The 13,059-nt window shown below is 41.5% G+C and overlaps 1 protein-coding gene across 1 annotated transcript in view; it reads left to right on the plus strand.

Moving 5' to 3' along the window:
• The window catches only part of ABCA12 (ATP binding cassette subfamily A member 12), a 615,834-nt gene that overhangs the window by 324,690 nt on the left and 278,085 nt on the right, over positions 1–13,059 (plus strand). Inside the window, exon 20 of the mRNA XM_029607914.1 lies at positions 9,622–9,712. Coding sequence (XP_029463774.1) covers positions 9,622–9,712 — 91 coding nt within the window. The remainder of the gene's footprint in view (positions 1–9,621; positions 9,713–13,059) is intronic.

A 13,059-nucleotide genomic window follows, 5' to 3' on the forward strand; every position in this document is an offset into this window, starting at 1 on the left:
TGAGAGAGAGAGAGAGAGACAGAGAAAGTGATTATGAGAGTGAGAAGCCCATATATGTAAGTAGAACACGGGAGTGGGAAGCCTGTGTGTGTGTGTGTGTGTGTGTGTGTGTGTGTGGGTGTATGGCATGAGAGAAACTGTTCAGGAAGGTGACTGGTGTGTGTGTGTGTGAGAAAGTGATTATGAGAGTGAGAAGCCCGTATATGTAAGTAGAACACGGGAGTGGGAAGCCTGTGTGTGTGTGTGTGTGTGTGTGTGTGTATGGCATGAGAGAAACTGTTCAGGAAGGTGACTGGTGTGTGTGTGCCAAAGACTGTTTGGGAGATGATTGGTGTGTGAGAGACAGAAACTGGTCATGGGGGCATGACCGGTATGGTGTGTGTGTGTGTGAGAGACATGGGCACTAAGGAAGAGGACCATAAGTATAGAGCTTAGCTTCTACTGCTGCTTCTGGTGAGTGCCACGGCCTGCAGGGAAGGGGAGTAGGAGAGCTGCTGGAGGGGGTAAGTAAAGGTGGCTTTTTAAGTTTATTTTTCTTGACTGCCATTTTAATTGTGTGATGTCTGCTTTTTTGAAATATTTTATTGGTGTTTGGAGAATGTTAAATAGCTTTTATGCGTTTTTAATTGTTGGATGTTCATAGCTGTTTTGAAACATTTATTCTGCTTATTAGTATAGTTTTACAATTATTTCTGTGTGGGGATCTATAGCTGCTTGCTAGTTCTGTTTTCCTAATAAGAGGTGTATTGGTTTTTAGGACCTGATTTAATATTTGTAGTGTTGCCTTTTCATAGATAGGGTTGCTCCTGTTTGAGTGTATTCCATAATACAGGTGTAACTGTGTGTGGATTAGTTTATGTGCATTACTACAGATCCTGGGAGTATGTTAGGTCGGTTCTGTGTCTGTTACCGAGATGAGATATTTTGCTAGCATGTAAGCGTTTGTATCGGTCTTATTTGTTGTGTTTTCTCAGAGGACATGCATTGGTGGTAAACTGCTGTCTTTTCATAAGTAGGGCTATTGAGCCTGGAAATAGAAGGAGTTTGAGTTGCTGTTACTGAGATGTCACTAGAACCAGAATATCTTTTTTGTAGGGTGAGTTGTATGGGGAATGTCATAATTCTGCTTTACATCCATTATTGTGGGTCAGGGGGGTTCCTGTGGATACAAACTGTACTTTTACATCTAGCCCCGTGACGATCACGGGTCAGTGTGCCATGCATGTGAGAACCTATGGTGAGTTGAGTTACATTCACATTATAAATGTCATAATTAAATCATAAGTGTGCACTAAAATCCAACCCCATCCATAACCCCGCCCCCATATGACCAAAGCCCCGCCCTCACCCCACCCTCACGGGGCGAGGGCGGGGCGAGGGGTCACCGCAACATGAGGAACTGTATTGCGGGGTCACGGCATTAGAAAGGTTGAGAACCACTGCCCTAGACCATCCCATCAACAGTTTCTGCAACAGGAAACATCCCGTCAGGTAACCCCAACCATGAGCCCTCATAAAAAATGAGAAGCCAGCCAACTGTTGTGTAACAGCAGCCTTGGAACGTCCTAGTCTGAAAGCTTCTTCAATGAACTACAACAGCAAGTTATCGGATACCAACCCCCAACACCAGTCTCTCAGAAAGAGAAAATCTACCACTTTTGAAGCTCCATTTAAATAACCTGCCCAGGTGGAGGAGGCTAATGATGCCCGCAACAACTGCCAGGCTTCCAAGACCCAAACTTCCAAAGGAAACTTGGAACTGTAGCCACGCAGAGATCCGCAGTGGGAGCAAGTGTCTGAAAAAGTGTCCACTTGAAACAAGAAAGAGAATTGGCAATATTGTTAAAAATACCCGGGACATGCCACGCCCAAGCAGTGACATTTAACCTCACACAGCACAATACAAATTCCCGCAACAACTCAGAGACTAACAGGCACTTTGCTGCATGCTTGTTGATTACTTCGACCACCCCCAGATTATCACACCAAAATACTATCCTATGATCCCGTAACCGATGTCCCCACTAGGGCAACACAACTACAATAGGGAACAATTCTAGGAAAGCTCTATTCTGAGTGACCCCGAGCTGTACCCATTCTTCTGACCAAGAAGACGTGCATCAAGATCCCTGAAATAAACTCTGAATCATTTGCCCCAAGATGCATCCAAGAACAGCTCTGGACATCAGCTCCTTTTGCCAGAGACAGACCCCATTGAAGTCTGCCAAAAAAGTCTGCCGGACCCCCAGATCCTCCTTCATGCCCCTGGATATTTGAATATGGTGATTAAGCTTGTGCACCCCAGCCACTGCCATGGGTATAACCCGACACGCACCATACCGGTCATGCCCCCATGACCAGTTTCTGTCTCTCACACACCAATCATCTCCCAAACAGTCTTTGGCACACACACACCAGTCACCTTCCTGAACAGTTTCTCTCATGTATCAGGGAAGACTACAGTGATAGGGGTATACTACCGTCCACCTGGTCAAGATGGTGAGATGGACAGTGAAATGCTAAGAGAAATTAGGGAAGCTAACCAAATTGGTAGTGCAGTAATAATGGGAGACTTCAATTACCTAGGAACACTGGTGCAGGTAGAACAATGCAGTTCCGTTCAATTAATTAATAAATAGTATTTTATTGTGAACATTCATAATACATTCACTGTGGCAACTCCATTAGTATAACAGAAGTAATTTTACAGTCCCCCGACACGGTCCCGTGTTTCGCGGTGGCTGCATCGGGAGGGACAGGATGGTTTTCGAATCTTATACAAGACCATCAGGAGCGCTTGTATAAGATTCGAAAACCATCCTGTCCCTCCCGATGCAGCCACCGCGAAACACGGGACCGTGTCGGGGGACTGTAAAATTACTTCTGTTATACTAATGGAGTTGCCACAGTGAATGTATTATGAATGTTCACAATAAAATACTATTTATTAATTAATTGAACGGAACTGCATTGTTCTACCTGCACCAGTGTTCCTATGTACTTGCTCATGTGCAAGGTTTGCTTCTGTATTATACTGGAGACTTCAATTACCCCAATATAGACTGGGTAAATGTATCATCGGGTCACGCTAGAGAGATAACGTTCCTGGATGGAATAAATGATAGCTTTATGGAGCAATTGGTTCAGGAACCGACGAGAGAGGGAGCAATTTTAGATCTAATTCTCAGTGGAGCACAGGACTTGGTGAGAGAGGTAACGGTGGTGGGGCCGCTTGGCAATAGTGATCATAATATGATCAAATTTGATTTAATGACTGGAAAAGGAACAGTGTGCAAATCCAAGGCTCTCGTGCTAAACTTTCAAAAGGGAAACTTTGATAAAATGAGAAAAATTGTTAGAAAAAAACTGAAAGGAGCAGCTACAAAGTAAAAAATGTCCAAGAGGCGTGGTCATTGTTAAAAAATACCATTCTAGAAGCACAGTCCAGATGTATTCCACACATTAAGAAAGGTGGAAAGAAGGCAAAACGATTACCGGCATGGTTAAAAGGGGAGGTGAAAGAAGCTATTTTAGCCAAAAGATCTTCATTCAAAAATTGGAAGAAGGATCCAACAGAAGAAAATAGGATAAAGCATAAACATTGGCAAGTTAAATGTAAGACATTGATAAGACAGGCTAAGAGAGAATTTGAAAAGAAGTTGGCTGTAGAGGCAAAAACTCACAGTAAAAACTTTTTTAAATATATCCGAAGCAGAAAGCCTGTGAGGGAGTCAGTTGGACCGTTAGATGATCGAGGGGTTAAAGGGGCACTTAGAGAAGATAAGGCCATCGCGGAAAGATTAAATGATTTCTTTTGCTTCGGTGTTTACTGAAGAGGATGTTGGGGAGGTACCCGTAATGGAGAAGGTTTTCATGGGTAATGATTCAGATGGACTGAATCAAATCACGGTGAACCTAGAAGATGTGGTAGGCCTGATTGACAAACTGAAGAGTAGTAAATCACCTGGACCGGATGGTATACACCCCAGAGTTCTGAAGGAACTAAAAAATGAAATTTCTGACCTATTAGTAAAAATTTGTAACTTATCATTAAAATCATCCATTGTACCTGAAGACTGGAGGATAGCAAATGTAACCCCAATATTTAAAAAGGGCTCCAGGGGCGATCCGGGAAACTACAGACCGGTTAGCCTGACTTCAGTGCCAGGAAAAATAGTGGAAAGTGTTCTAAACATCAAAATCACAGAACATATAGAAAGACATGGTTTAATGGAACAAAGTCAGCATGGCTTTACCCAGGGCAAGTCTTGCCTCACAAATCTGCTTCACTTTTTTGAAGGAGTTAATAAACATGTGGATAAAGGTGAACCGGTAGATATAGTATACTTGGATTTTCAGAAGGCGTTTGACAAAGTTCCTCATGAGAGGCTTCTAGGAAAAGTAAAAAGTCATGGGATAGGTGGCGATGTCCTTTCGTGGATTGCAAACTGGCTAAAAGACAGGAAACAGAGAGTAGGATTAAATGGGCAATTTTCTCAGTGGAAGGGAGTGGACAGTGGAGTGCCTCAGGGATCTGTATTGGGACCCTTACTGTTCAATATATTTATAAATGATCTGGAAAGAAATACGACGAGTGAGATAATCAAATTTGCAGATGACACAAAATTGTGCAGAGTAGTTAAATCACAAGCAGATTGTGATAAATTGCAGGAAGACCTTGTGAGACTGGAAAATTGGGCATCCAAATGGCAGATGAAATTTAATGTGGATAAGTGCAAGGTGATGCATATAGGGAAAAATAACCCATGCTATAATTACACGATGTTGGGTTCCATATTAGGTGCTACAACCCAAGAAAGAGATCTAGGTATCATAGTGGATAACACATTGAAATTGTCAGTTCAGTGTGCTGCGGCAGTCAAAAAAGCAAACAGAATGTTGGGAATTATTAGAAAAGGAATGATGAATAAAACGGAAAATGTCATAATGCCTCTGTATCGCTCCATGGTGAGACCGCACCTTGAATACTGTGTACAATTCTGGTCGCCGCATCTCAAAAAAGATATAATTGCGATGGAGAAGGTACAGAGAAGGGCTACCAAAATGATAAGGGGAATGGAACAACTCCCCTATGAGGAAAGACTAAAGATGTTAGGACTTTTCAGCTTGGAGAAGAGACGATTGAGGGGGGATATGATAGAGGTGTTTAAAATCATGAGAGGTCTAGAACGGGTAGATGTGAATCGGTTATTTACTCTTTCGGATAGTAGAAGGACTAGGGGACACTCCATGAAGTTAGCATGGGGCACATTTAAAACTAATCGGAGAAAGTTCTTTTTTACTCAACGCACAATTAAACTCTGGAATTTGTTGCCAGAGAATGTGGTTCGTGCAGTTAGTATAGCTGTGTTTAAAAAAGGATTGGATAAGTTCTTGGAGGAGAAGTCCATTACCTGCTATTAAGTTCACTTAGAGAATAGCCACTGCCATTAGCAATGGTTACATGGAATAGACTTAGTTTTTGGGTACTTGCCAGGTTCTTATGGCCTGGATTGGCCACTGTTGGAAACAGGATGCTGGGCTTGATGGACCCTTGGTCTGACCCAGTATGGCATTTTCTTATGTTCTTATGTTCTTATGTTTAAACTGCCCACCGATGAATGCAGTTGCTGCAAGACTAGCTTCTTGCAAACACTAGCCCTTTCAGCCATTTCTTTCAACTTATCAGCTTCTTCCCTAAGCAACCTGGACACCATGTTGATTAAGTCCAGCTCAATACCCAAAAATAAGAAGGAGCTGCAAGGCCCTTCCGTCTTCTGTGCAGCAATGGGAATACTGAAATGATCCGCCACCCTCAGGAAACACTGCATAAGTTCCCCACAAGCAGTAGAGCCCCTGGGTCCAATGAATAAAAAATAATTGAGATAATGTACTATATTGGGTACTCAAGACACCTGCTCCACCACCCAATGTACAAAAAGACTGAACATTTCAAAATATGCACAAAAGAGGAACTTCGGGATGTGGGGGCAAGTCAGTTTCAGGGAATGCAGGAAAATGAAGGGTTCCTGAGGGCTTCATCTCCTATATTGCTTGAGGCTATGGAGCCATGGCTTCGGGTTTATCCCAGGATAGAGGTTGCCAGGGTTTTCTGTTGGTTTTCAGATTCCATATATGCGAATGGCCAGTGTGATCGGGCATTAGGATACATCACAGTACGGGCTGATGCTGGCTTATATGGATGCTATTTTGTCTGCCCACAAGGATTATGAGGGTTGGGCTTGACTCAACTATGATGAGTGCTTCAGGGATAAAATGGAGGAAAATAAGTTTATGTCCTGGGGCACTCAGAATGAGGGTCTGTGGTTCTCTCAAATGACGAGTAAGACAGCGATGGTGGGACAGGGCAGAGGGCTAGCAGGGGCTTGTGTGTTGGTGCAGCCAGTGGTGAGGTAGGAGGTTGGTACTTTCAGGCAGGGTCCACACCGGGCAGTGAGAGTAAGTCTGGGGCTGGTGTACCAGACGTGTGCTGGCGCTTCAACAGATCCATCTGTAACTTTACAGACTACAGTGAATAGAAAAATATAGGTATACCTGAGTGCTATTCAAATTGGAAAGTCATCCAATCATCCAGTCATTCATCTGTAGAGCACATTATGGGAATAGGAAAACCGGCATAGACCCCTTTTAAAATCATAGGGGTAGATTTTCAAAGGGGTACGCGCATAGGATACGTGCGTACCACCCCCCCCCCCCCGAAAACCTACCCCAAATCCCCCCTATGCGCGCGCCGAGCCCATTTTGCATAGGCTCGGTGGCGCGCGCAAGCCCCGGGACACGCGTAAGTCCCGGGGCTTGCATGGAGAGGCGTGCCGGGGGGGCGTGGTGGTCGTGACGCGGAATTTTGGAGGCGTGGCGCTCGTGATGCAATGTTTCGGGGGCGGCGCCGTGAGCGTGGTTTCGGCCCAGGGGCGTTCCGGGGGCGTGGCCATGCCCTCCGGAACAGCCCCCGGGTCGGGTGATGGCGCACCAGCAGCCCGCTGGCGCGCGCAGATTTACATTTGCCTCCGGCAGGCGTAAATCCAGCGATAAAAGTAGGTGGGGGTTTAGATAGGGCCGGGGGGATGGGTTAGGTAGGGGAAGGTGAGGGGAGGGTGAAAGAAAGTTCCCCCCGAGGCTGCTCCGATTTCAGAGCGGCCTCAGAGGGAACGGAGGCAGGCTGCGCGGCTCGGCGCGCGCAGGCTGCCCAAAATTGACAGCCTTGCACGCGCCGATCCCGGATTTTAATGGATATGTGCGGTTACGCGCGTATCTATTGAAATCCCGCGTACTCTTGTTCCAATACATTTATATTTGAGTTCCACCGATATATTCAAATTGGGTTTAAATCGAAAACCTGACAATCTATCCCACTGATCGAAAAACCCTGCATTAGAGAAACATGTTACTGTTATTTTGAAGATTAAGGGCCCAATTTATGTTACTCACATAGATATATTTTCTGGCTTAGAAAGCCTTTTGCCATGGGAAGAAAAAAAATTTAAATCAGCTTCCCTAGGTTAGTTTTTAAAATTCTTCGAGGTGAACATTGCTCTCCAGAGGGACTTTCTTCAAGACTATCACATTGCTCAGTATTCCTTAAACTACAGCAGCAAGATTATCCTGTCATAATATTGTAATCTTGTCTATGGTTATAGCAGCAAAACGATTCAGCTAAGCTAACTTTAAGTTTTCGATACTATCTCCACAGAGCCCCAGCATCTGACCTTGGAGTGCAATCTATTTCCATAGTTGCTAGGCGTTCTCTCTTATTCCTAGTTCTGTTTTTCAGCTCTGCCTACCAGTTTTGTAACCAGGCATGAGAGAGAATTCCAAGTGAATGGTGAAATATGAATATGTACATATGTAGACAGAAGGTGAGCTGAAAAGCATAAATGATCAGGAGAGCGGCTTCTGTAGGAATTGTTTGTGTGATTGACAAAATAAAGCATATTTCTAGTTTATTGTTATTCGTGAGAGAATACATTCAGACATTTGGTAAGCAGAACCCCACTGGACTCTCTCTTTTTACAAGGGAGCTAACTAAATTGTCAGAGCAATAGGCAGTCATGCCCTGCCTACCTTTTGCATGTTTCTATTCTGCACCATAGCTTTACTGGTGAATGTGCATCTTTGAATTTAGAAATTGTGTGCTTGGCATCTTGAAAAGATTACAAATGTATGCAACAACAAAAAAGGGGAAGTAATTGATTTTTTCACTTCTTCACTATTTGGGGTTTAACAATTTAGAAAAGCATTTTTATAAGAAAGTATGGATCGATGATTAAACGAAACCCTGTCAATATATTGATGGAACATAGTTCATGTTATAAGAGACGAAAAAGGCTAGTATGATGGTCCTAAATCTTTAAGTGTATAATATATTGCTTATGAAAAAATTCTTTATCATTTCGGCAATACGTGCTTTGTTATATTTAGATTTTTTTGTTGTTGCTATACATTGGGCTTTTTTTGTGTGGCATAAATTAATGGCATTAATAGAAATATAGGTGCATCCAAGCTAACTGCTCCAGTGTTTGTTTAATTTTGAAACTACATTCCATTGTTTATATAGATATTTAGCAATCAATAAAAATGTTTTGTAATACAAATACCTTGTTTGGCCAAGAAGTATTGCAGTCTTCCAGCTATATTGTTAATATACATGAGATTGCATCACTCAAGAACACGCAAGCTTCTTCTGCTTGGTTTAAAAATAATTTGTATGAATATCTCTTATCACTTTTTGCTTTGGAAAATTCTATCATTTTGTAGTTTTTCTAAATTGAATATCAGCCTCTTTTACAAGTATGCCAATCCTTTCCTGGAATTCATTTGTATAAGATGATTGCTATTATCCAGAGATATCCATGTAGACTGGGTAATCAGACATACTGCTAAGTGCTACTGCTGCACTAGTTTTGTTTGGTACTTAGTGATTAGTTATTCACTTCAGAGAGTTATTCTTTAAATCAGTCAGATCTCCATAATATTTTCAATAGATTTATCTGGAGGCAGTGTGCATGGAAATAAATCTATTTCATGCATATTCATTAGGGATGTCCCGAAAACCCAACCTAGTGGCAAACCTGTAGGGCTAGGTATAAATACCATTATAAAAGTGCTTCATTTGGGGGGGGGGGGGGATGAAAATGTATATTTTAAATCTTAAAGTATGGAAAATATTGACAAAATATGTTTTCTTGACAACTATTCATGATTGTTATTACCATGTTGAATTCTTCAACACTATACCATGTTCAACAATGGTTGGGAACTGTAAACCCTCTGTTTTATGTGCTTGTACACATGATCAGCACACAAAGTTAAACTATAGCTATTCTAGCAGTATGGCACTGTCAACATTATTTTATCTCAAATATTCTTTATGCTGTTTACTGAAAATGATACACTATGGGTCATGGTTTACAATGGGGAAAAATTTTTTAAGGCATGTTCATGCTTTGACAAACATAAAACTGAATATGGTTTTTAGGGGTCAACTACTATAAAATCAAAGTTCACTAAAGCTGAGGTGTATTACACTGTTACTAAAAGAAAATGTAGAAAGCATAATAAAGTGCAGTCTTTTTCTATAAATCTACTGTTTTATTTTTCTAGGTTATTTTGAGGAATCCCTATGCACAAGCTATAATTATACTAGTTCTGAATACTAACATTACCATGCTGACAAATAATTTAAAAAAAGTTGGTAAGTTATTTCATATACTCTACATTTCTGATTTCCTATTGTTCATTTTACTTGTGTGTGTCTGAATATTGCCTTAAAATGCTAAATAAATAAAGTTAATTCTTCAGTATACAACTGCAGAACACCACGGTCATATTCCTATTTAAGACACAATGAAGTCCATTTTCATCTGCCAGCCAGCAAATCCCTAGATTCATCAAAATGCTATAAATTTTGCATGAATAACTCATGAGAGAGAGAGCGAGAGTGAGAGAGAGAAAGAGAGAGTCTCTTTATAAAACTCTCATATTACTCAACTATTTATATCACTATAGGAGGGTCATCTAGTAACTTGAGGTAAGGTTTTGGTGGTGGTCTAGAGATTTGGGTCCAGTTTTACATGCACAGGCAGATATACGAACAGCACAGTACACATCAGTGATGATTTACAGTTATCTGGAATGAGGAAAGATACACAATGATGAGATTTCTATAATGTGCTCTCACCCAAGCTTGATGCAGATGTAAAGAGTGGGGCCAAGAGTCAAGATGAGGGACAGAAAAGAAATGAGGCAAGAGAGGGTAAAGGAATTAAAGTGATGCTTAAACAAGAGAATGAATAACACAAAAAGACAAATGGAAAGGAAATTACATGGAAGAGCAGGAACCAGGAAGAGGGAATATAGTAGAGACTGATTAAAGAAGGAGAAGAGAAAAGGGAGAGAGAAAGAGAAAAGTATGAATTTAAATTAAATATAAGGAAAGAACTGAATAAAATTAAGAATCTATTTGAGGCCTGTGCCAAACAAAAATAAAATGTTCACAGAAATAGAGAAAGTGTGAAGATAAGGAGTTCTACTCTGGCCATGGCCTCTAGTGCAAAGTACGGAGCAGCTTATATTTATTTCTTTATGTATTTAAAATATTTATATGCTGCCTTGTGCAAATTTATTCAAGGTGGATTCCTAAAAAACAAACATTCCTAAAAACATATAATCATAACAAATGAACAAACTTCAACTTAAAAACATTAAAAATCCTATGAAGCGATCACTTAAAATAACAGGCATAATACTACAATGCAAGCAAATGTCCTATCTAACCGGACAGAGGAAATGCGAGTGTGTGTGCTTTTGTGTCTGTTAATTTGCAAAGGAAATCCAAAGGCATGGTTTCCCTTTGAAACTTTTCTGCAATGTGCATGGGCTAAATGTGCTTTCCTATATTGTAAACAACATAAGCTATTCAGAAGAGATCCCTGTATATATAAGTATATGTCAAGAAAGATATTCACTGTGCGAAAGTTACCAAACCATGCAAATTGTTTCCCTATAGCAGGCCTCTATCCAAAAAATGCCTGCTTTATGTAGTGCAATATAATAAATAATTCTAAGGTAATAATAATATTCTATCTTCATGGTCTATTTTGGAAATCTCTGTTCTATTATCAAGGAAATCAACATCAACGTAACATGGTCTTGTCAGATATTGTTTGATCCTACTGTCTATTGTAGTTGCAAAACATTCCTCAAGAGTCACAATCCATCTGGTTGTGGGATTTCTGTAGGTTCAACAGTGACAGAAAACAAAATCAATGCCAGGAAATTGAGTGAATGTAATTTCTTCTCAAAAGTTGCTTAAATTAAGAAAAAAAAAACCCTGCTGTGATGATCATCAAACCACTTTAAAACAACTATTGATTCTTTAAGGAAGCTAAGGATCTAAAAGTTCTATTTTATTCTATTTTTAATTGAGTCAACCCTTTTCACATTCTACATACTATATGCAACACATGTAACAACAGTAGCAAAATATTTAATAATAATAAAAAATAATTATATCATATACAAATTCATAATTATTATACATAAACATAATACAATAATACATCATTATAAATAATTTTAAAAACAAACTTAATAATCATTATAACTTAATTACATTAAAATTAAACTCCCAGGCCTAGTCATTATTCATTAACACTATCCACATCTCTCATAGAGGGACAGGGAAACCACTAAGTCCTATCCCTTTTATCATCTGTCCAAACCCACATTAAACAAATAGACCCAGATACATCAACCATGATGCCTAGAAACTCACAAAAACAGAGGTTTCCAAACCTGTCTTGGAGGATCCCCAGCCAGTCAGGTTTTCAGGATATGCATGAGATAATATTTGCATGCTATGGACTAATGGGGTTATTTTCTTAAGCTATCGCACGGCTGCGACCGCGTGTACTTACTTCTTGCACAACTCTCCTGCCCTCCTCCGGTCTGCTGGCGCACCGCACCGGGCCAGTCTACACCACCGCGTTCCCCGGGACTCCTCATGGCGGCACGGACGCCACTACCACTCTCTACGACTGCGGGCCTTCCTAAGCGTGTGCGTGTCACTGGCCCCACCTTTGAAGCTTCTTTGGCGGGAACCTGTTATATTTCTGCTAGCGGGTTGGCAATCTGTAGCAAATCTGCTAAGGAGTTAGCAATCTGATTGGATCTGCTACTGGATACTCCTATAAAGGGAGGAGTTATCAATCTGTTGTAGGATATGCTACAGATGAGAATAGCAGTCTGATAGAATCCTCTCCCTAAGGAAAGGAGTAGCAATCTATAGTGAACTGCCTCCTATGGGTCTGCTAAGGAATGGCAGTATGTTATGATATAGACTGCAGAGTTGGCAATCTGTACCAGCGGAGTACTGGAGATGGTGCTTAGCTGGACAGAAAGTAATAGGTGAATCCTTTGGGCCACAGCGCCCCCAGGAGGGAGTCACGAGAGGGACCACCGGCTAGGCTGGAGTATGGAGACAGACACAGATAGTTTTTTTATTAGACAAGTAGTATAACCACCAGAGGTGGCAGTAGTGAGCTGATATGCCCGGCAGGGCTGAAGTCCCTCAGATACTGGAACTGCGCTTCCAAGGTTGCTGAGCTGCAAAGAGACTGTAGATAGTGAATAGACAGGGTATGCATATATACACAGCCAGTACTAGATGATAACTAACATAAGGCCTTGAAATAGCTCAGTAGCTGGAAAGGGTTAGGCCCTCGAGGAGCGAGTACCTGGTTCCAGGGACAGCTCTGAGAGAGCGGTGGTCACTCACAATAATCTGCATCTGGAATAGCTTCTAGCCAATAGAGAATCTTCAGGGGTTCAGGAACATAGCCCTCGAGGAGCGAGTGCCGCTTCCTATCTGCAATCTGAAATAGAGAGAGAGAGTGAGGCCCCCAAGGAGCGGGTACCCCTGGTAGGTCTGAAGAGGCAATGTTGCAAGAGTGAAGCGGGTCCGAAGGAATCCCGCAAACAATCCTTTGAGGCCAGAGTAGTCTTTGGACAGCCAAAGCTAATCCAATCGGAGTCCTTGCC

The sequence above is a fragment of the Rhinatrema bivittatum genome, chromosome 6 (assembly GCF_901001135.1).
Source record: "Rhinatrema bivittatum chromosome 6, aRhiBiv1.1, whole genome shotgun sequence".
NCBI lineage: Eukaryota > Metazoa > Chordata > Amphibia > Gymnophiona > Rhinatrematidae > Rhinatrema > Rhinatrema bivittatum.